Below are 26,304 nucleotides of genomic sequence, written 5' to 3' on the forward strand. Positions count from 1 at the left end.
ACAGTTGGTTAACTTTCTTTTTTATTGTTGTTAGGTGCTGATAATGCCAATACGGGATGGACGGTGGTTTCCAAAAACGAAGTGAGCGACGATGGAAAGACACACTCTGAAATGACGGTAGCTCACAAATCTGGAACCAAAGAAATCGACGGCGGGAACGCCGCTTTCTCAGCCCTCAAGGAAAACGTCCAGTCGGTCACGCAGCACGAGGATGACAACAGCAAGATGTTCAGCGCGGAGAGCCAAGCCAAAAGCGTCGCTAAAGAACAATTTGTCTCCAAAACTGACGACGGAGTTATGACATCGTCCACCACGAGCTCGGTCGGATCGTCAGTCGTGAAGTCAGCGTACTCACAGAAGTACGATTCGAACCAAGACTTCAGGAGGGGAAGCGGAGCCAGCGATGTTTCCAACATCAGAGAAAACATTCGCTCTTCTGACGACTTCGCGGATACCAGACAGAATGTGAACGAAAGCATTACTAGAACATCTACTGTTGCTGATACAAATATGTACGCAGACGGGGAACTCATATCCAGGAAGGTGCAACACCCTGATAAATATACGACTGTTATTATCGAGAAGAGATCTCTGCCTGATGGAACGATAGTCACAAGCACAACTCGCGAAACAACCGGATCCGTGAATACGAGATCAGATCACACCAAACAAACTGGCAGCAATGTCAATACGGGAAGTAACGTTACTTCATCTCAGAGGGTTGTTAAAAAACAGACCAAGCAAATTGATTCTGACAATATTTCCATTTCGAGTAAGGTGTCGGATTCGGACGTTTCAGTTTCCAGCAGGGTATCTGATACGCGTCACATTAAAGAATACGAATCCAAGGATACTCATTCTTCTGAAGATTTACGAAATCGTAAAGTCCTTTCAGAAAATACGGTTATCACAACGAAACAAAATGTAATTGATGACACGGACAATTTTTCGGAGAAGGCCGAAAGTTTGAGCAGATTTTCCGATCACGTCGTCAATTCGAGTAAGATTATTGACAATCGTAATGTAGAAATCATTAAAAATACTGAGATCGATGATCACTTCGCTGATAAAAACAACAGAATTATAGAGGAGGTGGTGAGAGTAGACAAAAGAGTCCTCGAAACTGAATACCCCAAGCCGGAAGTGGAGCACTGCGTGGAAGAAATTGTAACAAAAAAATCAACCGGAGAATATCTGACTACATATCAATCGGATTACACCAGCAAGCGTGTCAGTGTGGACCTGAGTCCCACTCACGAGGCGTGGGCCAGGTCTTTGAGGGCGAGCCCTGAAAATCCTCTTCAAGGAGGATCTCCGACTAGAAGCAGCAATAGGAGTCTCAAAACTAGCACCACTTCGCTGCGTAGCAACACTCCCGAGAAGTCCACGCGATCTCCCAGTCCGAAAAAGTCATCGGACTCTTCGCCAACAAGAAGACCATCATCAGATAGATACACGACCAAAACGACACGTGAATCCGCTACCACTGATCGCGTTGTCAAGCAATACGATGTCAGGAATGGAAGATACGAACGTCCGAATAATACGCGAGAGACTTCGCCTGAAAAAAGTCCTCAAAACAGATCACCTCAAAGAAGTTATTCTCCTAATAAGTACTCCACAGTCGATCGCTCTACGGTGGTCAAAACAGACACAGTTTACTCCACTCGCAAAGACAAGAGTTCTCCAGCTGTTAGCCCGACGCGAAAAACTACTCCACGTTACCCATCGAGCCCGACTCGCGGATCACCTTATACTAGTCCCACAAGGACGCCGACAAACAAGAGTCCCGTGAGGAGTATGCCTTCCGCGAGTCCTACACGAAAATCTCCAAGCGCAAGTCCAACGAGGAAGTACCCATCTTCGTCTACCAGTCCCGTCCGAAGTTCTTCTCCGAAAAATGGATCACCCGCTCAAGCTACTCCGAGTCCGAAGAGGCCATCGACTTCGCCTTCTTCATCTCCGTCTTTGAGTCCATCTCGGATTCCCACGAGCAAGAGCCCCTCTCGAGGCCACTCGCCTCCGGTGTATCGCCAATCCTCTCCGAGCCCTACGAGGAAACCTAATAAGGACTATCTACCCAGGAAAGTCATCAAAAGCCGCGATAGCTCACCCACGACATCAGTCAGCGAGATCGAATACATCACATCCAACAAAGACAGTCGTTATGTGTCTAATGTCGATCAGACAGAAAGTGCCGACTCGGAAGACGATGTCGATTTTAAAAAGAGGAAACCCAAAAATCACGACGGTTCAATCGATGCGTCGACCGGTAGTTTTGATTCTGGTACGTACAAAAAAGAAACGGTCTCGTCGATTCTCAAGAAGACTTCGATCGATAAATCGGCAGAAGTGAAACGAAAGAGTTCTCTGAAAAAATCGTCTCTCTTTGATGACGCAGACGAGTCACCGCCGAAATTGTTCACTCCGGATAATTCTGAAGTCGGCGATTTGCTTTCGCCGAGTGATCATCCTACAAGGACCAAACCAAAAGCTCCCTTTGTCAGGAGTGAGACGTACGAGGAGAGGTGTCGCAAAATTCTCGGTATGCCCGATAAGAAGACTCTGGTGGAAGGAGCTGAGAAAAACCTCTCAGAAATTTTGGGCAACTTGCCTGACCTGAAGCCCGCCAGCTCTCCGAGCCGTTCTCCATACTCCAGTCCCGAAAGAGAACTGGTGGCTAATGTCAAGTCGGCCGAAATCAGGAAACCAGAATATGCCGAGACTACTGTTCCAAGAAAATCCTCTCTGAAGAAAACTTCCGACATCCAGTATCTCAATTTGGTCGACGCAGAATTGATCAAAGTTGACAAAGATGGCAAAGTCACAACAGTTGACGATGAAGAAATTAGAACCGCTGCCACCAATCTCAAGATTAATCAAGATCACTCGAGAGCTTTCATTGAAAACGAAACAAATTATGGAAGAGGAAATCGTGTTCGTGATACGATTTACAAAATACCCGGAGAAGCGCCATCTCCAAGAGCAACAAGTCCGGAGAAGTACATTGAAACCTCTTCACCCCGTTCTGAATCCCCTGAAAGGAATGACTCACGGACTCAAACTCCTCAAATCCGTACTGCGGATAAACCGAAACCAAAGGATTCATCTCCTAACCGGTATTCAACCGATGAGTCAAAACCTAAGGATTCATCTCCGAGGAGTTATTCTCCCGATAAATCAAAACCGAGAGATTCAACTACTAGAAGTTATTCTCCCGATAAATTGAAACCGAAAGATTCATCTCCCAGAAGTTATTCACCTGACAAGTCAAAACCAAGAGATTCGTCTCCCAGAAGTTATTCTCCTGATAAATATAAACCAAAAGATTCACCCCCAAGGAGTTACTCTCCCGATAAGTCAAAACCAAGAGATTCATCTCCCAGAAGTTATTCTCCTGATAAATCGAAACCAAAAGATTCATCCCCAAGGAGTTACTCTCCCGATAAGTCAAAACCAAGAGATTCATCTCCCAGAAGTTATTCTCCTGATAAATCGAAACCAAAAGATTCGTCTCCCAGAAGTTATTCTCCCGACAAATCGAAAGCAAAAGATTCATCCCCAAGGAGTTACTCTCCCGATAAGTCAAAACCAAGAGATTCATCTCCCAGAAGTTATTCTCCTGATAAATCGAAACCAAGAGATTCGTCTCCCAGAAGTTATTCTCCCGACAAATCGAAACTAAAAGATTCATCTCCAAGGAGTTACTCTCCCGATAAGTCAAAACCAAGAGATTCATCTCCCAGAAGTTATTCTCCTGATAAATCAAAACCAAAAGATTCATCTCCAAGGAGTAACTCTCCCGATAAGTCAAAACCAAGAGATTCGACTCCCAAAAGTTACTCTCCAGATAAGTCAAAACCAAGAGATTCAACCCCAAGGAGCTATTCCCCTGATAAGTCAAAACCAAGAGATTCAATTCCAAGGAACACTTCTCCTGACAAGCCAAAACCAAAAGATTCAGCACCAAGGACCTATTCTCCTGATAAGTCAAAACCAAGAGATTCAACTCCAAGGAGCTATTCTCCTGACAAGCCAAAACCAAAAGATTCAGCACCAAGGACCTATTCTCCTGAAAAGTCGATACCAAGAGATTCAACTCCAAGGAGCTATTCTCCAGAAAAGTCAAAACCAAGAGATTCAACCCCAAGGGGCTATTCTCCCGATACTTCAAGGCCTAGAGAATCATCTCCAGGTAGTTATTCCCCCGCTTCGAGACCTAAAGACGCTTCTCCAAGCAATTATGAACTACAAGATGTTTCTCCCAGGAGCTATTCGCCAGAAAAACCCATATCCCCTCAGATGAAAACTACCAAAACATCTCCCATCGAAAATTCTACTCTTCAAACTATTTCAGAAAAGGATGTAAAAACTGTTAAAAATACTCGAAAATCTAGTGATACGACCATCACGAGTGTATCATCAGTTACAAATAAAACATCAGTCAGAACTGACTCAGTGACTACCGTGTCCAATAAACAAAGTCCCGATAGAAAGGGTACACCGAGCAAACAGATTCCGGCTTTGGTCAATAACGCTCCTAGACAGTCACCTCATAAAAAAATCATTGTTGAAAAGGCACCGGCAAAGTCTCAAGACTTGACAAAACCTGGAATAAATGCTAAAACAAATATCAAACCCGGAACCACGGGAGACAAGAAATATGAACCTACTCGAACTATTCTAACAACACATAAGTATGACATCTTCAAGAATGATAAATCTCAAACATCGAAGAAGAATGTTACCGCGACAACTACTAAGAAGATCGTCAGAAATACAACGGAGAAAATAACCTCTATCGCGAGCAAGTTTGACAAAGATAAGAAGAAGGTTATCGAAATAACTTCGGATGAAGAGGTCGAGTTCGCTCAACCCAAACTCAAGAGTATCGAACCTCGAGCTAAACAACAAGAGTCTCCACTTCCCAAAGCGAACCGATCCCTCACTCCGTCTTCCAAGGACACCAAGGTAAATAACAAGACTACGGATTCAAAAATCACTAGAACCACCAGTGATATAACTATGAAAACTGCTAAAACATCTCCTACAAGAATGAGGTCCAAACCAGAAATAAACATTTCAAAGACCGTAACATCATTCGGTAACACCAGCCAAAAGGTAACCAACGTTACGACAAATCGTATGATCACAACCAAAACTGCGCAAGTTACAAAGAAAACAATTATCTCCAAGTCGAAACCATCTTACAATGGTCACAAGACTGACGATGACATTACGGTGGATATTCAGCTAGCTAAATCTTCGAGAGAAAGCTCTCCAGACAGAATTTGCCCCAGACCCGCGAAGCCCAGCGAGGACTCCGGAAAACCACGCTTTCCGGATCGGGTCACTGAGCCGGAAGATTATGTTCCCAAGAAGAAAACACACCACCAAACCATCCATGAATCCGAGATGCTGACCGACATATCGGATAGAATTGTGGAGCTTTCAGATGATGAAATCGAATTACCGAGAATCAGCAAGGTCGACAGGGTCAACGGGTCCGATGAATGTCTATTGAGTGTATCCGACAAAGTGACTAAGTTTGCGAATGTGTCCGATTCTAAAACCGAAGATAGGAATCGCACAAAAGTCGTTAAAGATTTCATCAGACACGAAATCGACAGCAACCTCGAGAACGACGAATGCCTTTTGAGTGTCAACGACAAAGTCTCTCGTTTCCTGAGCACAGCGGAGAAAATCACCGAACCTATCAGGCTGACAGAACCAGCCCCCAAAAAGGAGCGCCCCGATCTGTCCATGGTTGATGAAGAGCTAAAAACGGATGAATGTTTGTTGAGTGTCAATGACAAAGTGAACAAATTTATCAGCACTGCCGAAAAGGTCGTGTCCGCCGAAAAGTCACCGGGTCTCGTGTCCAAGGCTTCGAGAATGATAAACGATGTCAAGAGCAAATTCGAGCAATACGAGAACACTTGCGACTCTATCCAGCTGAATGTCCAAAAGGAAACGGTCGCCTCGCAGGCGAGGAAAACTTCAATGGAAAGTAAATATGTCAAACAGACGACACCCGAGAGAACAGTCTCCAAGCCTCATTCTACACCAGAAAAGGGAAGTCCTCCTAAAACACACTCGTCGCCGGTCAAATCGCAACCGACATCAGAACCGGTCGAGTCTTTGCGTCAAAAGACTCCGGAAAAAACATATGGCTGCAAACCTCACTCCACTCCTGAAAAAACTCATAAACCATATGCGACTCCGGAAAAGTCTCCCATAAACACGAGACCGATCACAACCCTCCGGAGCAGCGAAGCTGTGAAAAAGGCAAAGGCCCTCTTCGAGAATATTGCCACTCAGAAGCCCGAGATCCAACCGAGCGATGTCACGTACAGGAAGGGTGCGAAGCTTACCGATATTGGCGTGTACAAGAAATCTCCGACTTTAGAGTCTGTCCCGGACGTGATACCTAAAACGGAGCTCGAAGCTTCTTCGGTCGACAGCGAGAGTGATTACGAAACTACTCCTAATGTGAAAACTAATAATGTCACGGTATATTCTTCAATTTGCACATACGATCGACCTGCAAAGCAAACCAACAGTCACAATGTAACAAAAGACAAACAAGATGTCGCCACAAAGAATGCTAAACAATCTGTCGATAAACAAAAGAAAGATTCGTTCCATCTTTTTGAAAAAGCGGATACTGTCAAAGTCGACGAAAAAACCAACTTCACCAAGAAATCTGAAGTCAAAACGAGCGTCCTCACCAATGATGACATTGTCAGCACTCGACGGGGGAGCGGCAAGTTCGGGGTGGAGCTTCGCAGAACGAGCATCGATCAGGTGTTCAATCCGGAGAGGAGACGCAGCAGCGCGGATGATTCCCAGCCCTGCGTGGAAGACATCTACGACCTCACGATCTTAGAACAAATGGTAACCCTAACAATGTTTATATTTTTGCTTATACTCGGGTCAATGTTACTTTACTACAAATTACAACAAGTTTTCATGCATGAATAATGAATTTTATTAAAACCCGAAGACTTAAAATAGAACTCCCGAAGAATGAATCAAATTGTGCCAAAATTTTGTTATTAATTTTCTTGGAAAATCACATTTCAGCTAGAGAAAGTCACCGGATATGAGCAAAGGCGTCGTATCCGGTCACAGATTAGAATAGTGCGTAACAATTTGGAAAACACCGGAAGGACCAACGATCATCTGAACTCCAACAAAACCACTACGACTCAGAAGTCTTCCGTCTCGTCCCAGTATGAAACCAAAACTGTGACCGAGTGCAGGAGGTCTTCCCACGAGAGCGAAACCATCTCCTCGGATGTGGGAAAGAGATACATGAAAGAAACGTTCTCTTCTGATCAAAACAGGGCTCATACAAAAATACATTCGGAAACCGATCGGGCAAGATCCACCAGTCCGACGAAAAGAACTCCGTCTGGTAGTCCGGAACGGAGAAAGCATAGCCCCGAACGACGGGTGCCTACCGAAAGCCCCGGAAGACGGCGAGAGAGTCCCGACAAGAAAATGCCGTTCGACAGTCCTGGAAGAAGGCGAACGAGTCCGGAAAAGACTCACCAAACGACGGAGCGAGTACGTACTGAGAAAAAATCTCACACTGTCAAAGAAAACGGCTACAGAAATGTCAGTCCAGAAAACAAAGGCAGAAAACCGAGCCCGGATAAGTATACCGCTCCGAAAGTGAGGAACTCCAAAGTGTCCGAGTATACTACGGCTTACTTGAGAAGGATAGGCGTGTCGAGCAACTTGAAGCCGGACGCAATCCCGAACATTCCTCTCATCAAGAAGGAAAGAGAGGCCAAAGCCGAAATAGAATACCAAACGACGTACTCTACGCATTCCAGAAGAACATCTTCGGAACGAATCGAAAGGAGCGAATATTCTTCGAAAGAGAACAGCAGGACCACCTCCCGCAGTGCCAGTCCTTCCAAGCGATCTCCGAGTCCGACGGAGAAATTGTACAGAAGAAGTCCGAGTCCGGATTGGAAGAGACCGAGGGAAGACGAGACGGCCGAGTCTAAAACCGAGTATCAAAACGCCTTTTCTAACTTCAAGAGCAAACCTCCCGCTAAGGATCTATTTAACACAGTAACAAGGAGGAAGGACGAAACTAAACCGGAATGGGCTACTACTAACATCCTGCGAAAAACGAGCGAAACTAGGAGCTTTACGAGCAAGAAGGCAGACGATAAGAAGACCGTCAAGCGATCTCAGAGCCCTTCCAAGACGACGAGGAAGCCTCTGGATGTCATCACCTCCAGCTACGGGGTCGGCCCGACCGACGATAATGGCAGACCCATGTTCGGACTGAAGGCTCTGAGGAAACACAGCGGCACTAACCAGAATATAGAAGGTAAGAGGACATTTAACATATATTACAGAAGACCCCGCTTGAAACCGTTTCGGTAGTACCATTTGACACTCAAAACTCATAGCTGCGCATTTGATATCATAACGCTTGAGCTGACCTTGTTTAAAGCTGCTTCATTTAGAACTGGAACTTGGTCTTAATGTCCTTAAGAACTTATTGTCATTTGGTTATAAAAATATGAATATTTAAATATAATTAACAACTTAATGCTTTTGAACGAACAGTGTTCTTTGCTCGCGTGTTTTCACTTTTTTCACGAGATAAACAACCGAACTGAGCTTGCCAGTTGCCACTTTTTTATTGAAATTTATTAGAAATTCTTTGATAAATTGTAAAAGTTTATCTGTTTTTATCAATTAAAGTTATTTTTTTATATTTTTGATTGCTTCTGTTTTTTTTTGACTGGATAATTTTTAATTTATGTAAACTCTTTAAATACAAAATAAAATATCCTGGTATTTATAGTTTCATTTTTGTGGATAAAAACCCCCCGAGTGGCTATCTCATAACACTACATAAAGCACTGACTATGTGGTTTTCCATTATGTAACAACAAAAATAACTTTGTTACTACGAAATCGCTATATATCTAGTTATAACTTAATTATAACCTCGACCAATAAAGCCAAGTACTTAAGATTGAAATTAAGTAAATAGTGTGTAATACTAATTAGTCTCGGAAGAAGCTGTATTGCTTTGAAACCTGTCGATATTACAATCAAGCTGTAAAATAGTAAGAATGAAGGTGTAGATATACATGCTACTAATTAAACATGCTTATGAGCAAGCTTAAACATATCGCTCACTCCTTTCAAGAACGTCATAAATCAAAAAACTTGATTTTTCAGGAGGACATTTTTAAAGTTGAAAAACATAATATAATGTACAACATTTTGAGTGTGTCCAAATACTATTTTGAGTATTTGGACACACTCAAAATGTTGTAAATAAATTATCTGGTCAAATAATAAGCTTAAATAATAAAAATGAAAATGGTATTTTCTGGTGTTTCTCATGTGTGTGATTATAATCCATGATTCGGACCTCACATACTAATATAAGAGTTTCTACCTAATAAAAAGCTTCTTTACATCTCACCAATAGATGTCTCTAGTGAAGTTCTAGTGATTCAAGAACAAAGTTTCTAAATTGGTTCATATATATAGAACTTCCAAGAATTTGAGTAGTGTGGTTGTCAATAATGGGTAGAATTGGTGAATGTTACACGTGTGTAAAGTGATCTCTTAAACCAGCCTATGACGCAATGTGCAACAGATCTTTTTAGGTTAAATCTGAAGGTTTTTTCTCCATTTGAAAAATATTTACTATATTTAAAAAAATTATTAAACAATACCTTTTCCTCAAAATGCAAAAAGAACACTTTCTGCCCTGTAGCGGGTAAATATTAAGTTAAAAATATGCCTCTTTTGCTGGGATATAGTACATTGTCTGGGCATTCCGAAAACATGTACAACTAAAAATTGACAATTTTTTACTTATGACGTTCACCATTCACATTCACCGTTCTACTCATGATTGATAACCACACTACCCAAACTCATACATGTATCATATAATTCTCACGTATCTATTTTTAAATGGCCATGCAGTATCTATGATTAAATGTAAAGTTTGGTTGAGTTAAATGATTCATTTGATTGCAGTGAAGGGCACGATAGTCCGCGAAGAGTACCACTCGCAGAACGGCGGGGCTCCGGTGGGGCAGGTGACGGTGACGGCATACTCCAGCGACCCCGCGGACGTGGCGCCGCTGTGCCGGCGCGCGGGCGGGGATGCGGCCACCACAGCCACCACCACCGTCACGCGCGGAGGGGCCGGCATCACCAGCGTCACCAGGACCAAGAGGTTCGGGACTCCCGGCGGGAACAATGTCTCCAAGATTTACAAGGTACTTAAATATTACTTTTGTCGTTACAGTTATCTCAACTTCAAATGAAACATCTATCGTTCCTCTTTATATGAAAGAAGATGGTAGATGGATGATAATTTTATTTTAATAACCTGATGATGGAATGATTTTCCGAAACTGGCAATCACGAATAAGTGTTTATAAAAGTGGTATTACACAAAGTGAACAATGGATGATAAGGATAGTGTTATATTGCTTTGTGTGTTCAATGCTTTTAATATACATAATATAAAGTAATCAGTTTTAAAGGTGTACCAACTTGATATGAAATTAGTATTATTCTCCCCTTTTTTATATGGAAGAAGATGAATGTCTGAGCATTCCGGGGCTTACGACCTGGCATTTGGCTGGCTTAAGCAATCACTTTATACTTTTTTGTAACATTCACCATTCTGCCCATTATTGAACATCCGTATTGGATTAATTCTTAAAACCTGTATACAGTATATGCAATGGTCTTCGATCCTTCCGCATACCGATAAGGTTTTCGATACATTATTCAAGTAGGCTGATTGTTATGCCATCAGTTGAGGGATTTGTGAAGTATTAGCTTATTCCTTTTGAATATCTCATACGTAGGGTGCATAATCCAGTGTCTGATTTAATAAATAATATTCACATTGTTAATAATCAACTTGTCAAAATAGAAGTACATTGTATCTAAAAAATTTCAGACTTTGTCTTCTAAAAATATATGTGAACTAATTCGGAATGAATCTCACCTGTGTTCAATACATGTTTCATAGCAAGTTGATATTTTTTTATGTCAACCGGTTAACTGCCGGCATATACATGTATGGCGGTACCCCGCGCTACGAATTTTGCGACAAAAATAAAACCTTCTAAACATATCGTTATTGAAAGTGTATTAACGTTTATTTATAAAACTTGCCAAATAAATGAAGAGCGCGCCAGTCGTTCAGTCATTTATCCATAATCATAAAATTAATTGTTCATGGTGCAGGGTTGTCACAAAATTTGTCATAGAAAATATGAATACTAAATTATATGTTAAAAGTAATTGTTAGTTTAATATTAAAAGTATACACACACACACACATACTTTGATTTAAAAAAAATTAAAATCATCAGAATCAACACTTAAATCACTGTCATCAGATTCGGCAGTGACGGCAACTCGGGGATTATTGAACAACCCTGAGCGCCATTAGTTGTTCCGACGACAAAGCTCTCTTTAATTTACGTTTAAAGTGGTAAAAGCAAATTCTGTTTCAATTCTAAGTATGCACAGATATTCTCAATAGATGTCACTATGTGTTCAATATATTTGTACATTTTAAATAATTGATTTTCTTTACTAAAAGCCCATGTAAAACGGCGCGTCTTAAGACGTAATTTTTGTACGAGCGGCGCTCTGTTCACAAAAAATTATGCGTCTTAAGACGCTCTTGGCAGTTAACCAGTTAAAAGTTCATGGTTCTATTATCCACAACTAGTTTGTATCTGAAACTAATTGAATGTTTTAATTATTTTGCAGCAGACAAGTCAGCAGAAGGCCAAAGATGGCGTCCCCCCGCTAGAACACCCCCGAGTGGTGCGCCAGGGCTCCGTGAAGACTCTCACGGAGAAATTCATCAAGAATGCCGGTAAGACGCACAAACTCATCCCATATTTTCTAATTTCGTAATTGTAAAGTCCATCTAGCTACGGGTTATGCAACACCGTTTATCAGGTCCCTACATAGGATCCAACTTATAGTCTATTCCTACTTATGAGTGGGCTTACTCTTGATGTTTAAAGTTACATTAATTTCACGTAATTCATGAAAGTTCTAGGCAAAAACATTAGCTACCTCATCAATTGACACAGTTAAGTTTTAGAAAAATATATTTAAAGTTAAGTTTTTTTGTCCGCCTCCATAGTGTAATGGTCAGCACGCTCGGCTACCGTTCTGGAGGTCCCGGGTTTGATTCCCAGGTGGGGTCAAATAAACATAAGTGATTTTTTCACTCTTATATTTATTCAATATTACCCTAGTCTGGTACCTGAAGCGGAGGGCTTTCCTTCATGTGTAAACGATCAAGATACTACTGCATTTATATGACACAGTGCCCTATGCACCATTCGGGTGCGGATAAGGGTTTTCTCTCTCTTCTCTGTCTCTCTAAGTTTTTTTTTACATTTTTTTACATTTTTTTCATTGATTTTTTTTTTTTTAACCGGAGTACTTTTATATTATATAATATAACTATTAAAAAAAAAAATTTAATTACCTGATATTTTTAATAATTAAGTTCTATTTTTGTGATAAAAACTTAAGCATAAAATGGTTAAAGAAGCAGCGTTTTGTTGTGTCAATTTTTCAGTGATCTTGGATTTTTTTAAATTTGCTTCTTTCCTCTCAAATGATTTCGCGTTGTCCCCGGGCTTCCGGAGATGAGAGCCCTCGAAGACTGTATTCGTTTCACAGTGCCAATCACCTGGAATCTTTCTACATTGTCTGCCACACAATGAATTAGTATTTACCGTGCTTTTGCTTGAAGGGTCAGTGTTTTCATGGTAAATATATTGTTGCAGTTGAGACGGGAAAAGCGGAGAAAAGTTCCTACCCCAAGGCTGGGCTGATTCTGCGCTCCAACAGCTTGAAGGACGCTTCTGAGGACGTCTCCAGTAGATCTACATCTCCAGGTCAGTTGGCAGACGTTATTTTACACCACATCCATTCGATACAGAGCCCTATGCACCATCGCAACGACAATAACTTAGTATTATTTATTGATTCAGTATTAACTTTGTGGAATGACGTGTTGATTATTTTATTAAAATTACACACTTTAATGAGTTTTATTTATATATAAGACTAGTTTCGAAAACTTACAGATATATAAATAAAACTCATTAAAGTGGTATATATTCAAGTGTTTCATTTTAATAAAATAATAACTTAGTAATCTATATTAGATAGAAACTTAACCGCTTCTGTGCCAAGAGCGAGATTACTCGCATTCTTGGCCGTGCCCAGCAGGCCGGCTATAGAAAAAGAGCGAGTATTCTCGCTCTGGTTTGAGCCTCTGTGTCATGTCACGTCCCGTTTTTTTGGTTAATTTAAAATATGGAAAACACAGAGACATCTATTGGGATAATTTTGTAGTACTTCACTAAACAGACGAAATTACAGTTTTCTGATATTATCGATTTTACAGAGATCTACCCACGAGCTTCGTTTGACAGAAGACAGAGTCACTAAAATAGGGTTGTCAGTTTTCGCGGGTCTATTGTCGATATCTGATGCGCGTCAATAAGTTTATTATAATTTATTGATTTTTGTTAGTTTTTGATACTTGTGCGGAACAATTATCAATTTTTTAACTTGTTTGTGTGTTTTCTGTGTTGTTTGTACATTTGTTTACCGTTTTTTTCGTGTTTCAACTCTGCTCTGTGTGTTTTCTGTGTTTTTGATTTACGTAAATTGGGACATTTATTTAGCCGACAATGGAGAGTGAACCAAATACATCTGGACATGAACAATTGGATGAAGATTTCATGGAAGATGCCGGCCGTACTCCGGATTCCGATGACAGTGATGTTGATTTTGAGATTGGTGATGACGAACAAGATTTTCCTGATATATCTCTGATCGACGAATCCACGCCAGTTTTCGATTGGAAAACTGATGATTTTATTCCCAAAATTAATACTTTCGATTGTGCAAGTTCAGGTTCCAATATTGAAAATGTTGGAACAAGGGAAGTAGACTTCTTCAAACTTTTCATGTCTACTACCCTAATGAGTTACATTTGTGATGAGACAAATAAGCAGTACCAATATGTAAAGAGCAACTGCAATGAGTTGACTTGGAGGCTAAAACAATGGACTGACACAACAATTGAGGAACTATACATTTTTTTGGCTTTGTGTCACTTGATGGCCTGCAATTCGAGAAATAAAATTCAAGACCACTGGTCAACTGACATTCTACTTTACTCCCCCATATATTCAGATACCATGTCTCGAAATAGATTTCAAATAATCCTTCGCATGCTCCACTTTAGTGACAATACTCAGCAAGCAGGTGGGGACAAAATGTTCAAAATAAGGTACATAGTGGATAATTTTAAAAAAAAATTTGGAGAGTACATGTTTCCTTACATGAATATTTGCATTGATGAAAGTTTGCTTCTATTCAAAGGCAGACTGTCATTTAGGCAATATATTCCATCAAAAGCAAGCCGTTTTGGGATTAAATTTTTTGTACTGTGTGACTGTGCTACGGGATATGTTCTGAACTTCATTATTTACACTGGGAAAACGACAGAATACGTACCACATCCACATGTAGGCATATCAGGGAGCTTAGTCATGACACTCATGGAGCCATATTTAGATCGGGGACATACACTGTACATTGATAACTGGTACACTAGTCCTCTTTTACTCCAAAGGCTCCATGATCGGAAAACGAATGCTTGTGGTACTGTAAGAAGAAACCGAAAAGGTATGCCAAAGTTCACTGAAAAACTGAAGAAGGGGGAAATGAAAAATTTTCATACCGACACCCTTTCGGCCCAAATTTGGAAGGATAAAAGGGAGGTTTGTATGCTCACAACTCTTCATCCACCTATTCTAAGCGAAACAGGCAAAACCACATACCGGAATGAACCAATAATCAAACCTGAAAGTGTTCAAGACTATAACAAGAACATGGGTGCAGTTGACCAATCTGATATGGTTTTGTCGAGTGTCCACTCATCGCGGAAGACAATGAGGTGGTATAAAAAAATATTCTTTCACCTAATGGACCTAGCATTACTGAATGCCCATTTACTTCACCGACAAAAAACAGGAAAACGTATGCCGCTAGCACAGTTTCAGATGGAGGTGATAAGGCAACTGATTCAACAACATAAACCTAATATACCCTCGAAATGTACCCATAGGAAAAGAAAGGCGGATCTGCCATCACGTCTAACCGAAAGGCACTTTATGGACAAACTACCTCCAACTGCAAAAAAAGCAGCACCTACGGCCAGATGCGTAGTATGCCTATCAAAAAATAAAAGAAAAGAATCGAGGTATCACTGCAAGCAGTGCAAAGTGGCTCTCTGCATTGAACCGTGTTTCGAACAATACCATACATTAGAAGACTTTTAATTTTATTTTCAAAAAAAAAAAAAAAAGAAAAAAAAAAGAAAAATATATATATATATATTTAGTTTACAATTTAAAAAAACAATCGATCTTAATAATAGAGTCTTTTAATTAATTGTTAATATTTTTCTAATGCAAGTTCCCATATTTCTGTGACAAGTTGTGGCAACCCTGACATTTTCTGAAAAATTAAAGTATGTTTATCTAAGTGAAGGGAAGCAAATACGTCGTACATTGAATAAATTTGGTAAGTCATTTAAATATCCTATCAAAGTGTAATGTTTTTAATTGATAAAAATAAAATTTAAAAATGATTTATTTTGATTAAAAATTCACGGCCTGCTGTGCACAGCTACAGTTCTACCTACTGGCATTTAAAAGGTTAAAACACTTATGGTTGACGCATATTTTGTTTATTTTTTCTCTTCTATCGGCTGGTATATATGAGGAGATGGATAAATGTGAAAAGGATTCGAAGATTGTTTGCGAAGACAGATTGGTGTGGCGTTCAATTCTCTCTGCCTACCCCTGCATGCGCAGCGTGACGGTTAGTAAGTTAGTTGTAACATAGAAATCCTAAAAAAAATATTAAGATGAAGAATTATCAACTTCAACATTTTGAAACAATAGAAATTCATAATAATAAAACCCTTATCCGCATCCCAATGGTGCATAGGGCACTGTTTCATATAAACGCAGTGTTATATTGATCGTTTACACATGAAAGAAAGATGATCAGCCTTCCGCTTCAGGTACCAGTCCAGGGTAGTGTTGAATAAATATTACTGTGAAAAAATCACTAATATTTATTTGACCCCTCCTGGAAATCGAACCCGGGACCTCCAGAACGGTAGCCAAGCGTGCTGACCATTACACTACGGAGGCGGACTAAAATAACGATAAACCCATAATTAACAATACGACAATGACTGACCCCCTATTGTGCATGTTACCACTGATAAAAAAATAAGAAACGACTTCTACCTACTCTTCATCTTTTAACGTCCCAAAGGCACAACTCTAAAATGTAGACTTAGCTTCGCATATGATATTATTTTTGTTTTAAAGGAATGCCCTGCAAAGCCTCTACTTTGAGAGGCTTGTCTGCAGGTAGGATAGTAAGGATAGGGAAGGTAAATGTGAAAAATACACAACAAACGCCCAGACCAATTGAAAGTAAATCTTTCTTTAATTATGTTTGTAATTGGCGGGAATCGAACCTGCGACACCAGTTTCGCAGTCGAGCGTCTACCCAATTACGCCACAGTCCCTGTTGAATGATGTCGAATACATCGAAATACTTGCCACAATAGATTCTAAGAAATTTTGCTATTTACTAAGTAAATATAAATAATAAAAAATACAAACAATCATGATTCTGAACCTTTTAGGAGATGACATATTGAATGTGAAATTACTCATTTTACTGTGTGTCTTTTACTCTTAATACAAACGGTCATGTTACTTTCACAATATGTGGAAATGCAGATATATTTATATGATAACAGCAGACGCTGAGATCAACACAGTCCAATTTTATCATGCAACAGTTACGGAAGTTAAGGAAAAGATATTTAACTTCAGGGTTATTCGCACAGATGTCATTAGTATGAAGAAAAAGCTTACAATTTGAATAATCAAGTAGGTTGGATGTTTAACCAAGGGCAGAATGCGAATATGACTGTTTGAGCCAGCCGGTGACAGGTTGTAAATCCTATAAATGTCCACACTTTCAAAAAACTCGACTGTCTCTGTTGAGAGATTTAAAGTTAATTTTAAAAAGGGAACCTATGTACTTGTACACAGTAATTTTTTTATGCAGTACTGCATTGGTAAGCGCATTTGGCTACTGTGCTGGAGGCCTCAAATTCGATTCCCAGGGAGTCCAAATAAATATAAGGTTTTTTTTACCTAATATTTTGTAGTCGTATTGGAGAAAGTGACCAACTACCAAAACGTAAAATGCTCAGGAGGGCCGTTTAAGTCACTTTTGCTTGGCAAGAAAATAAACACCAATGCAGTTAGTCATTTTTAATGATTATATTATACTTCCATGTTTAAAATCCTTTGGGATTTTTTCAGGGCAATAAAAGCTAGTAAGATATCAAATAGTCAATGATCACGTTTTTGTAAAACAATACACTTGGTCACTTTCTCCTGTATGACTACGATTTATTTAATATACCCTGGACGTAAAGTGCAAGACTGATAAGCGATCAAGATGACACTGTTTCAATATGACACAGTGCCGTATGCACCATTGGCTGAGGATAATGATAAGAATAAGAAAGATAAATATAAGTATTTTCCCTGCACAATTCTTCTTCAATCATGAATTCTTCTACTTCTATTAATTGCTCAAAGGGTGAAGACTGACCAGAGCATTTCGTCGTAACGTAACATTTTACGATGCGAGCATTCAGGCAGTCAGTACAGCGAGCCGAGCGCTCCATCCATAGTTTCTGATGCTCGGTGATGCTCGCCGCGAGCGATGTTACGACGTTATGTTACGACAAAATGCTCCGGTCAGTCTCTACCTTAAAACATATTATTTTGACACGCATCTTCTTTAATGTGCTATCGCTACCACCGCTGCAAGTATCTGATCTTCCCTTGCATCTGTCTCTCGGCACCCTGTCAGGCCTGGCTCGTTCCGACGAGGAGCACAGCATGGACTCTGCCGAGGAGTCGGAGACCAGGTCCCAGGAGTTCCGCAGCAGCAGACGCCACAGCGGCACCAAGACAAGCACCACCACCACCACCTCTTCTTCCTCCTTCCTCGACAGCAACACCAAGGTCACCGGCGTCCAGGATATACTCACCAGAATGAAGAACGCTGACATCGGTAAAAATTATATGTTTTGGCTCAAATTAGAACATGATTTTTTTTATTTTGTAAATGAACTTTAACCTTTTTTTAACTTTATGGTATGGTAATATAATACTATCTTAAATACAAGAGTATATATCGCTCACTCCTTTCAACAACGTCATATATCAAAAATTGTCAATTTTCAGTTGTTTTCAAAATGCCCAGAAAATGTACTATATCCCAGCAAAAGCGGCATATTTTTAACTTAATATTTACCCGCTACAGGGCAGAAAGCGTTGTTTTTGCATTTTGAAAAAATGTTATTGTTGAATTATTTTTTTAAATACTAAATATTTTTCAAATGAAGAAAAAACATTCAGGTTTTACGTAAGAAGACCTATTGCACAGTAAAAAGTTCAATAAGTGGCTTGATATTTATTTTTAATACATTTTATTATATTTTTAAACTTTAAAAACAATCTCCTGAAAAATCAAGTTTTTTGATTTATGATGTTGAAAGGAGTGAGCGATATATCTACCCTATATAAAAGAAGCCAAAGAATGTTTGTGTAGAGCATTTGAACTGAATCCTACTGTCTTTTTTATCTCATTTCCTATATACATAAGATGTTTTTTGATTACTGCAGAACATTTGATATAATTTCGCTCTCTAAATTAAGTTGTATTGAATTAGCACATATTTTTACCCAGAGCCAATGAATGTTAGTTTAAAGCAGTTGAAATGCACTTTTCTGTTATAACTTGCATGTAATAACTTCTCTCTTGTACATATGTTTATTTTACCTTGTAGAAGTTTATATGGAGCCAAAGGATGGTAAAGTGGAGCGACTGAACTGTACTGCTTTACTTTGTTTTTTATATACCATCTTTTTGAAAACAATGGAGTAAATATGTAGAATCTCCTATTTGTAAAATTACATTGTATTTATAAGCAAGGTACCAACACTAAAGGAAAAAAATATATATACATGTATATATGTGTTGCCTACTTTCAGAATCCGCCAGATCCATGTAAGTCGATTTTATAAAAAATGCTAAATTCTCCGGGTAACATTTATGTTTAAAAAATTTGTCAAAAATATCTTCAGATAAAATATGAAATAGAGAATTCTCCCATTTCTTTAGAAAACTATTCAGTATTTAAAAAAAAAAAACACAAGACACAAACCCATAATGACGTCATCTTAATTTTTGACTTATCCCCGCTCTCTGATATGGGTCAGAAGGCAAGTTCCATGAATATAGCGGAATTTGAAATACAACGCTGTTTTTAAGTATTTTTTAGCGGGGTTTTCAAGTATTTAAATATTTTAAACAATAAAATCCACAATTGGCATTCCGATAGGGTATATTTTTTTAAATCCTGTAAAATTGGATCCGGCGGATTTTGAAAGTAGGCGACACATATAACACTATATCATTCATCTTTCACTTTGTGTAACACCTCTTTTTCTACTTCACTACTACTGTTTTCGAAATAACCATTCCATTATTAGGTCAACTGTAGAGTACAGTCTATACTGACTACAGTCTACATGATGGATTGCGATTTGTGTGCTTTGCTGGGAGGTGTTTTCTCATCTTGTGCGTTGCTAATGACATGACGATTGCAGTGATCGAGGACGGGGACACGTGTGACGATGCGGAGGCTCGTGCGCTGCTGAACAAGTTCCTAGGGGCCACGGTGCTGATGGCAGGCATGGAGGGACATATGACCGGCAAGCCGCAGATAACGCGCTACAAGCAGGTCAGTGTCTTTACTTATTATTTGTTTTCAAGTGAAGCCTTCAAGTGAAGTTTGCAAGCCTCCAAGGTTCATATTAGTAGTCCACTTGCAGACCGCGTTATGTTGAAAACTTAAGTTTTTTAGCCATTGGCAGCAATCGGTAAAATATATATATATATTTATATATATATATATATATATTTATATATATATATATATATATATATATATATATATATATAAATATATTCTTCTTCTTCTTCTTCAAACCCTCATCCTCACCCCATGGGGCATAGGGCACTGCATCATATAAATGCAGTGTTATCTTGATAGTTAACACATGAAGGAAAGGTGATCAGCCCTCCGCTTCAGGTACCAGTCCAAGGTAATATTGAATAAATAAATACATAAATATATTTTTTGTATTTATAAGCATTGATAACTTTTTGGTATGATATAGTAGTAAAATACTCTCCTTATAATCCATTCTTCACTTTGTGTAATACCACTTTTGCAAAGTCTTTTAAAAAAAGTGTTATTACACAAAGTGTACGATGGATGATAAAGAGAGAGTTCAATTAAATCTTCTACTGATTTGAGCTTTTTTGAGAGATTTTAGAAAGTGATCGGCATAGCGAGTTTTGTTAGAGTATTGATTATTCTATTCCATTTTATTCCTAACTTAACGAGTTTTGGCAGATTATGTTAAATATGGATGTTAATACTTTTAATTTTCCACCGATGGCGCCTTTGGCTAAAAAACAATTTTTTTTAACATAACATTTGCAGTGAAAAAAAAAAAAATTTTTTTTCACTGTAATATTTATTCAATATTACCATGGACTGGTACCTGAAGCGGAGGGCTGATCACCTTTCCTTCATGTGTAAAACGATCATGATAACCCTGCGTTTATAAGACACAGTGCCCTTTGCACCATTGGGGTGCGGATAAGGGTTTTAATAATAATAACATTTGCTAGTGGACGGACCGTCCCATTTTTAGATAGCCTGTCCCAATATAAAACAACATAATTTTTTTTCATATTTATATTATTTTCCGCCTTATATTATAGTCCGCCTCCGTAGTGTAATGGTCAGCACGCTCGGCTACCGTTCTGGAGGTCCCGGGTTCGATTCCCAAGGGGGGTAAAATAAATATAAGTGATTTTTTCACTGTCATATTTATTCAATATTACCCTGAACTGGTACCTGAAGCGGAGGGCTGATCACCTTTCCTTCATGTGTAAACGATCAAGATAACACTGCGTTTATATGACGCAGTGCCCTATGCACCATTGGGTGCGGATAAGGTTTTTTTTTTTTTTTAATATTATTTTCTTTATCAACATTCATTTTCTTTTATTAATACATAAAAACTATGAAAAAATACTATTTTTCTTGAATATACATACTATTATGCAAAAATTGATAAATGTCCCGTTTTGAGGACAAAAATAAATGGTCAGTTTATATAAAAACTAACTAACTAACTAACCATCACGCCGCTTCCCCGCAGGGGTAGGCAGAGAGAATAGAGCGTCACACCACTCTGTCCTTGCAAACACTCTTCGCCTCCTCCACGTTCATGCATCTCCTCATACATACCCGCCGATTGTTACGACTCCTAACCTGACCACTTTCAAGTATTTGGCATACCTGATCATGCCATGTTTTCCTCGGTCTTCTTCTGCTTCTTTTCCTAATAAAATTCGCCTCATAAATTTGTATAATATATACATTATGTAAAATACAATGAAAACATTGACATAAGAACAAAATAAATAATTAAATGAAATAACAGTAAATGAAAACTAAAATTATGTGAATTAGACTGAGATCTCGAATGTTCAAATGCAGAACGCGAACGGCAGCGCTAGGGATCGGACGTCATTCTGCACGAATTTTTTTTTAGAAGATTTATTGGAATGAGCTTTTTTTTTAGAATAAATGTTGAATAAATATTTTTGACAAGTCATTTTTGGCCATCCTCGTTCTGTTCTCCCGTTCGCAATTGCTAAATATACGTCATTCTCTCGTTATACATTCGCTCCACGTGTCCATACCACCATAAAAAAAACTTTTCTTACAACATTATCTACAACATTATGAGTATGTCCAAATATTGTGTCAGAAATCTAGATTATCTCCAATTAGGAGTTATTTTTTACATTATTTTTGACATCTCAACATAGATGAAGAAGAGTAAGGAAATCAAGGCATTTACTTCATCTATGCGTTCCAGATTTGTGAACAAGTATTTGGACACACTCGCAATGTTGTAAATAAAGGTTAAATAATTTTTTTAATATTATAAGTTTTTTTCATGCAGTGGAACTACATATTAGTAATTTCCGGTTCATGTGCACTTAGATGCCAATGCTACCAGATTACAATGATCTCCCGGGCAGTCTCTCGCGCTTGTCGTCGTGAACTGACGCGAACGTATTATTCTTGTAATTGCGTCTCCTCGGAACAAAAGGCCCGAGACGGTTGGACTCGGTTCCATATTTATATTATGAGTCATTGCTGCGTCGAAAGGTCGAATCGGGTAGTCCACTCGACTCTCTGCACTATGCACGAGTCTACTGAAGAATGTGTCCCCCTACCTCTTGGTGTAATGTCTCTTATAACCCTAGGTCACAACCCGACATCATATTTACCACGCCAACTGCGAAGGTGAGTTTGGCTCGACATTGCGTAACATGGCGTAATTTCTAAAATATATTAAAAAAATAATGCTCACTCTACTCGTACAATGTTTCATTGCAAAATTCGAGAGAGAGGGGCCCCCTAAAAAAATACACTCTAAAAATGTTCACTCTATAAAATTAATGAGGGACCCTTTTTTCAAATTACCACACGCTCTACGTTCCAATATAAAATGAATAAGAGGAGCCTTTTATAAAAAATAATTAAAAAAAATTCACATTCTACAATATTCCAATGCAAAACTAATGAGAGACCCCCTTTTTTTAAAAAAAATATCGCGCATACAATGTTACAATACAAAATTAATGAAAGAACCTTTTTTTTTAATTATCGCGCATATAATGTTCCAATACAAATTTAATGAAAGAACCCTTTTTAAAAATAAACGCACATTCTACGTTCCAATATAAAATTATTAAAAGGTCCTTTCGATAAAATAAAATAAAAATAATCCACATTCTACATTTACATGTATACAATGTTTCTAAACACAATCAGGTATGTCAAATACTTGAAAGCGGCCGGGTCAGGAGTCGTAATAATCGTCGGGTATGTATGAAGAGATGCATGAATGTAGAAGAGGCGAAGAATGTTTGCAAAGACAGAGTGGTGTGGCGTTCGATTCTCTCTGCCTACACCTGCGGGGAAGCGGCGTGATGGTTAGTTAGTTAGTTAGTAAATGTTTCTAAACAAAATTAATGATAGGCCCTTTTTTTATTTAACACACTCTACAATGTGCCAATACAAAATGAATAATGAAAACCCTTTTTTACAATAAAATTTTAAAGAATCGTTTTTGCATCAATCGATGGAATCTCTCGGTGTGAGCTCGCGGGCGTCGCGACGCCGTTTCAGGAATGCGCGTCCCGCGGGCCGATGACATTTCGTTTTGACATTTCCCTCCAACTACTGCCTGCTACGTCGCCCCCAAACTACTCGCACGATCGCTAGAGTTCAATGCGCATAACTATCAATGAGTCAACCTCCGTAGGTTAATGGTTAGGACGTTTGGCTACCGTGCTGAGTACGATTCCCAGGATATAGTCCAAGTAAATGTTAACGTTGACTTCTCAACATAGATGAAGAAGAATATGGATGTTTGGGTATTTACAGGGTCACAATAATTTTTATGAGTCCTTTGAAGTTAAATTTTATTATCTAGCTTATGCCTATAAGCCAAAAAACTCAAAACGAACGCAACCAAATTCGTTGTTTCAAGCATTTTTTAAGGAAAGCTTAATTATCGGCCTCGGAGAAATGAAAAATGAAAACATTAAAAGTTGTAGACCATTTTCAGCGTAAATTTGAAAAAAAAGCATGAATGAAGATGCAACGCAACAGTATTGTGGTCCCAATTCTCTTAATTAGGCCTTTAAACTAGGAAGTAAGATAAAAATGGTGAATTAGTTTATATACCTAATTAGTTTTTTTTTATTTTATTAAATTAAGGAATAACCCGCAAAGCGTCTATTTTAGATGCTTGTCTATTTTGTCTGCAGGTAGGATAATAAAGATAAAGAATGTAAATGTGAAAAATACATCACAAACACCCAGACCAATTGGCGGGAATCGAACGCGCGACGCCAGTTTCGCAGTCGAGCGTCTACCCACCTACGCCACGGCGCCTGCCTAAATTTAATTATTTGTGTAGCAGGTACATAGCGACTGGGCTGCAGGTGAATGAGTCAGCCTGTCTGCGTACTTGACCTCGCGTAATTAGCGGACTGGATATTATTTATACATGTATTTACTATCGTGTGACAGGTCAAAAATACAATTTCAAAATAGCCACGCAAACTTCGTACGGACGACGACACGCCTCGAAATTCAGACAATTTTTTTAATGCATTTTGACATCTCAACAGAGGTGAAGAGGAATATGGAAGTCTGGGTATTTACAGGGCTTACGAACTATCAAAGGTTGGTTTAAGTGATTACGTATACACGTGTAATATTGGGTTGATGCAAAAGTTTTGACCGTTTTTTACATATTTATTTTTTTTAAATTTTTTTTCTTGTGTATTATTTATTTAATAAATTATAAAATTTCCATCAGTTCTTATAACCTTCTCCCATCTTTCTATCAACTTATTAATACCAGTAGTATAAAATTCCGTGGATTTTAATGCGAAAAATGAAGTAAGGGATGTTTTTACCTGCTCTATTGAATAATTTTTTTCATCATTTAAATTTTTTTGCAGTGATCGGAATAAATAAAATTCAGAAAGAGCAAGATCTGGAGAACACAGTGAATGCTTGATAACATCCCAATTTAACTCATTTAGCTTGTGTTGGGTCATCATAGCCACATATGGTCGCGCGTTGTCGTGATGAAACACTGCCCCTTTTCTGTTTACCAATTCTGGTCTATCCTTTTGAAGGACCATGTTCAATTTGGATAATTGCTGACAATATCGTTCTGCTGTACTTGTTTTATTGTGTTCCAAGAGTTCAAAATACACAATACCCTTATTATTCCACCAAACACAAATTATAACTTTTTTTATGGATTTCGGCCTTCGAAGTTGTTAATGGGGCTTGTCCGGGTATAGTCCAATGTCTTTTTCTTGTTACGTTGTTGTACACGACCCATTTCTCATCTCCCGTCACCAAACGATGCAAAAAAGGTTCATGTTTTTGTCTCGCACTCAAAGCAACGCGCGTCGAAACACGATCCAATAAATTGGCAGCCGACAATTGATGAGGTATCCAAACGTCGTACCGCGAAACCATTTCCATACGCTTCAAATGTCTTAATGCGATTGTTTGGTTGACTCCCATCATTGACACAATCTCCCTAATGGTTAGACGTGGATTGGTGTCAATTATGACTTTTAACTCGTCGTCATCAGACTTCAATGGCCGCCCGGTACGTGGTTTATCAATGAGTGAAAAATCTCCAGATCGGAATTTTGCAAACCACCTTCGTACCTGTCAAACTTTGATGACATCTGCTCCATACACTTCACAAATGTTTTTGGTTGCCACACTTGCGGTATTATCTTTACGGAATTCATAAAGTAAACAATGACGTAAATTCACACTATCGAACGACATTTTGAAAAAATACAAGGGGTTATTACTGTACTCTGGCCAGGCCAAAACTGAATAGAAAGTAGAGGGAAAGCATCCTTTATACAATGGAATCATAAAAAAATAAGATACTATTCATAATTTATGAAAAAATTTTTTTTTACCTATAATCATAAAAAACGGTCATTACTTTTGCATCAACCCAATACTTACCATTCTACCCATGATTGACAACTACATTACTCAAATTCTTGGAACACATACATACATATTATATCGTAAATCTTATGTATCTTCATGTTTGAGTTCACGGCAGCATCTGTAGTTGGTTTGGGTAAGATTTTATCTAGCATAGATCCAATAAAATGTTCTCTGCTAAATGAAAGCTTTCTCAATCCAGTCACAGATGGTTCAAGTGAACTCACATGTTCTGCGTCATGAGATTAATGATATATTGCTCACTCCTTTCAAAAACGTCATAAATAAAAAAAAGTGAATTTTCAGTTAATGCCCAGAAAATGTTCTATATCCCAGCAAAAGAGGCACATTTTAACTAAATATTTACCCGCTACAGGGCAGAAACTGTTGTTTTT

General features: G+C 38.7%; 2 protein-coding genes across 5 annotated transcripts in view; both read left to right on the forward strand.

Moving 5' to 3' along the window:
• LOC148303906 (rab GTPase-binding effector protein 1-like) overlaps window positions 1-26,304 on the forward strand; it is a 273,584-nt gene that overhangs the window by 150,466 nt on the left and 96,814 nt on the right. The gene's annotated exons all lie outside the window — the stretch shown is intronic.
• LOC148303909 (uncharacterized) overlaps window positions 1-26,304 on the forward strand; it is a 122,448-nt gene that overhangs the window by 36,831 nt on the left and 59,313 nt on the right. For all 4 annotated transcript variants that reach the window (XR_015838414.1, XM_088269187.1, XM_088269186.1 and 1 more), the window contains 7 exons: window positions 35-6,897; window positions 7,087-8,353; window positions 10,036-10,280; window positions 11,800-11,908; window positions 12,840-12,950; window positions 18,052-18,255; window positions 19,857-19,990. Coding sequence is in view for 3 of the 4 variants with exons in the window: in XM_088269187.1 (XP_088125313.1) it covers window positions 35-6,897; window positions 7,087-8,353; window positions 10,036-10,280; window positions 11,800-11,908; window positions 12,840-12,950; window positions 18,052-18,255; window positions 19,857-19,990 (8,933 nt within the window). In the remaining variant the exon portion in view is untranslated. The remainder of the gene's footprint in view (window positions 1-34; window positions 6,898-7,086; window positions 8,354-10,035; window positions 10,281-11,799; window positions 11,909-12,839; window positions 12,951-18,051; window positions 18,256-19,856; window positions 19,991-26,304) is intronic.

Source organism: Brachycentrus maculatus, unplaced genomic scaffold (genome assembly GCF_059751285.1).
Source record: "Brachycentrus maculatus isolate JH-2025_06_01 unplaced genomic scaffold, ASM5975128v1 h1tg000340l, whole genome shotgun sequence".
Classification (NCBI taxonomy): domain Eukaryota; kingdom Metazoa; phylum Arthropoda; class Insecta; order Trichoptera; family Brachycentridae; genus Brachycentrus; species Brachycentrus maculatus.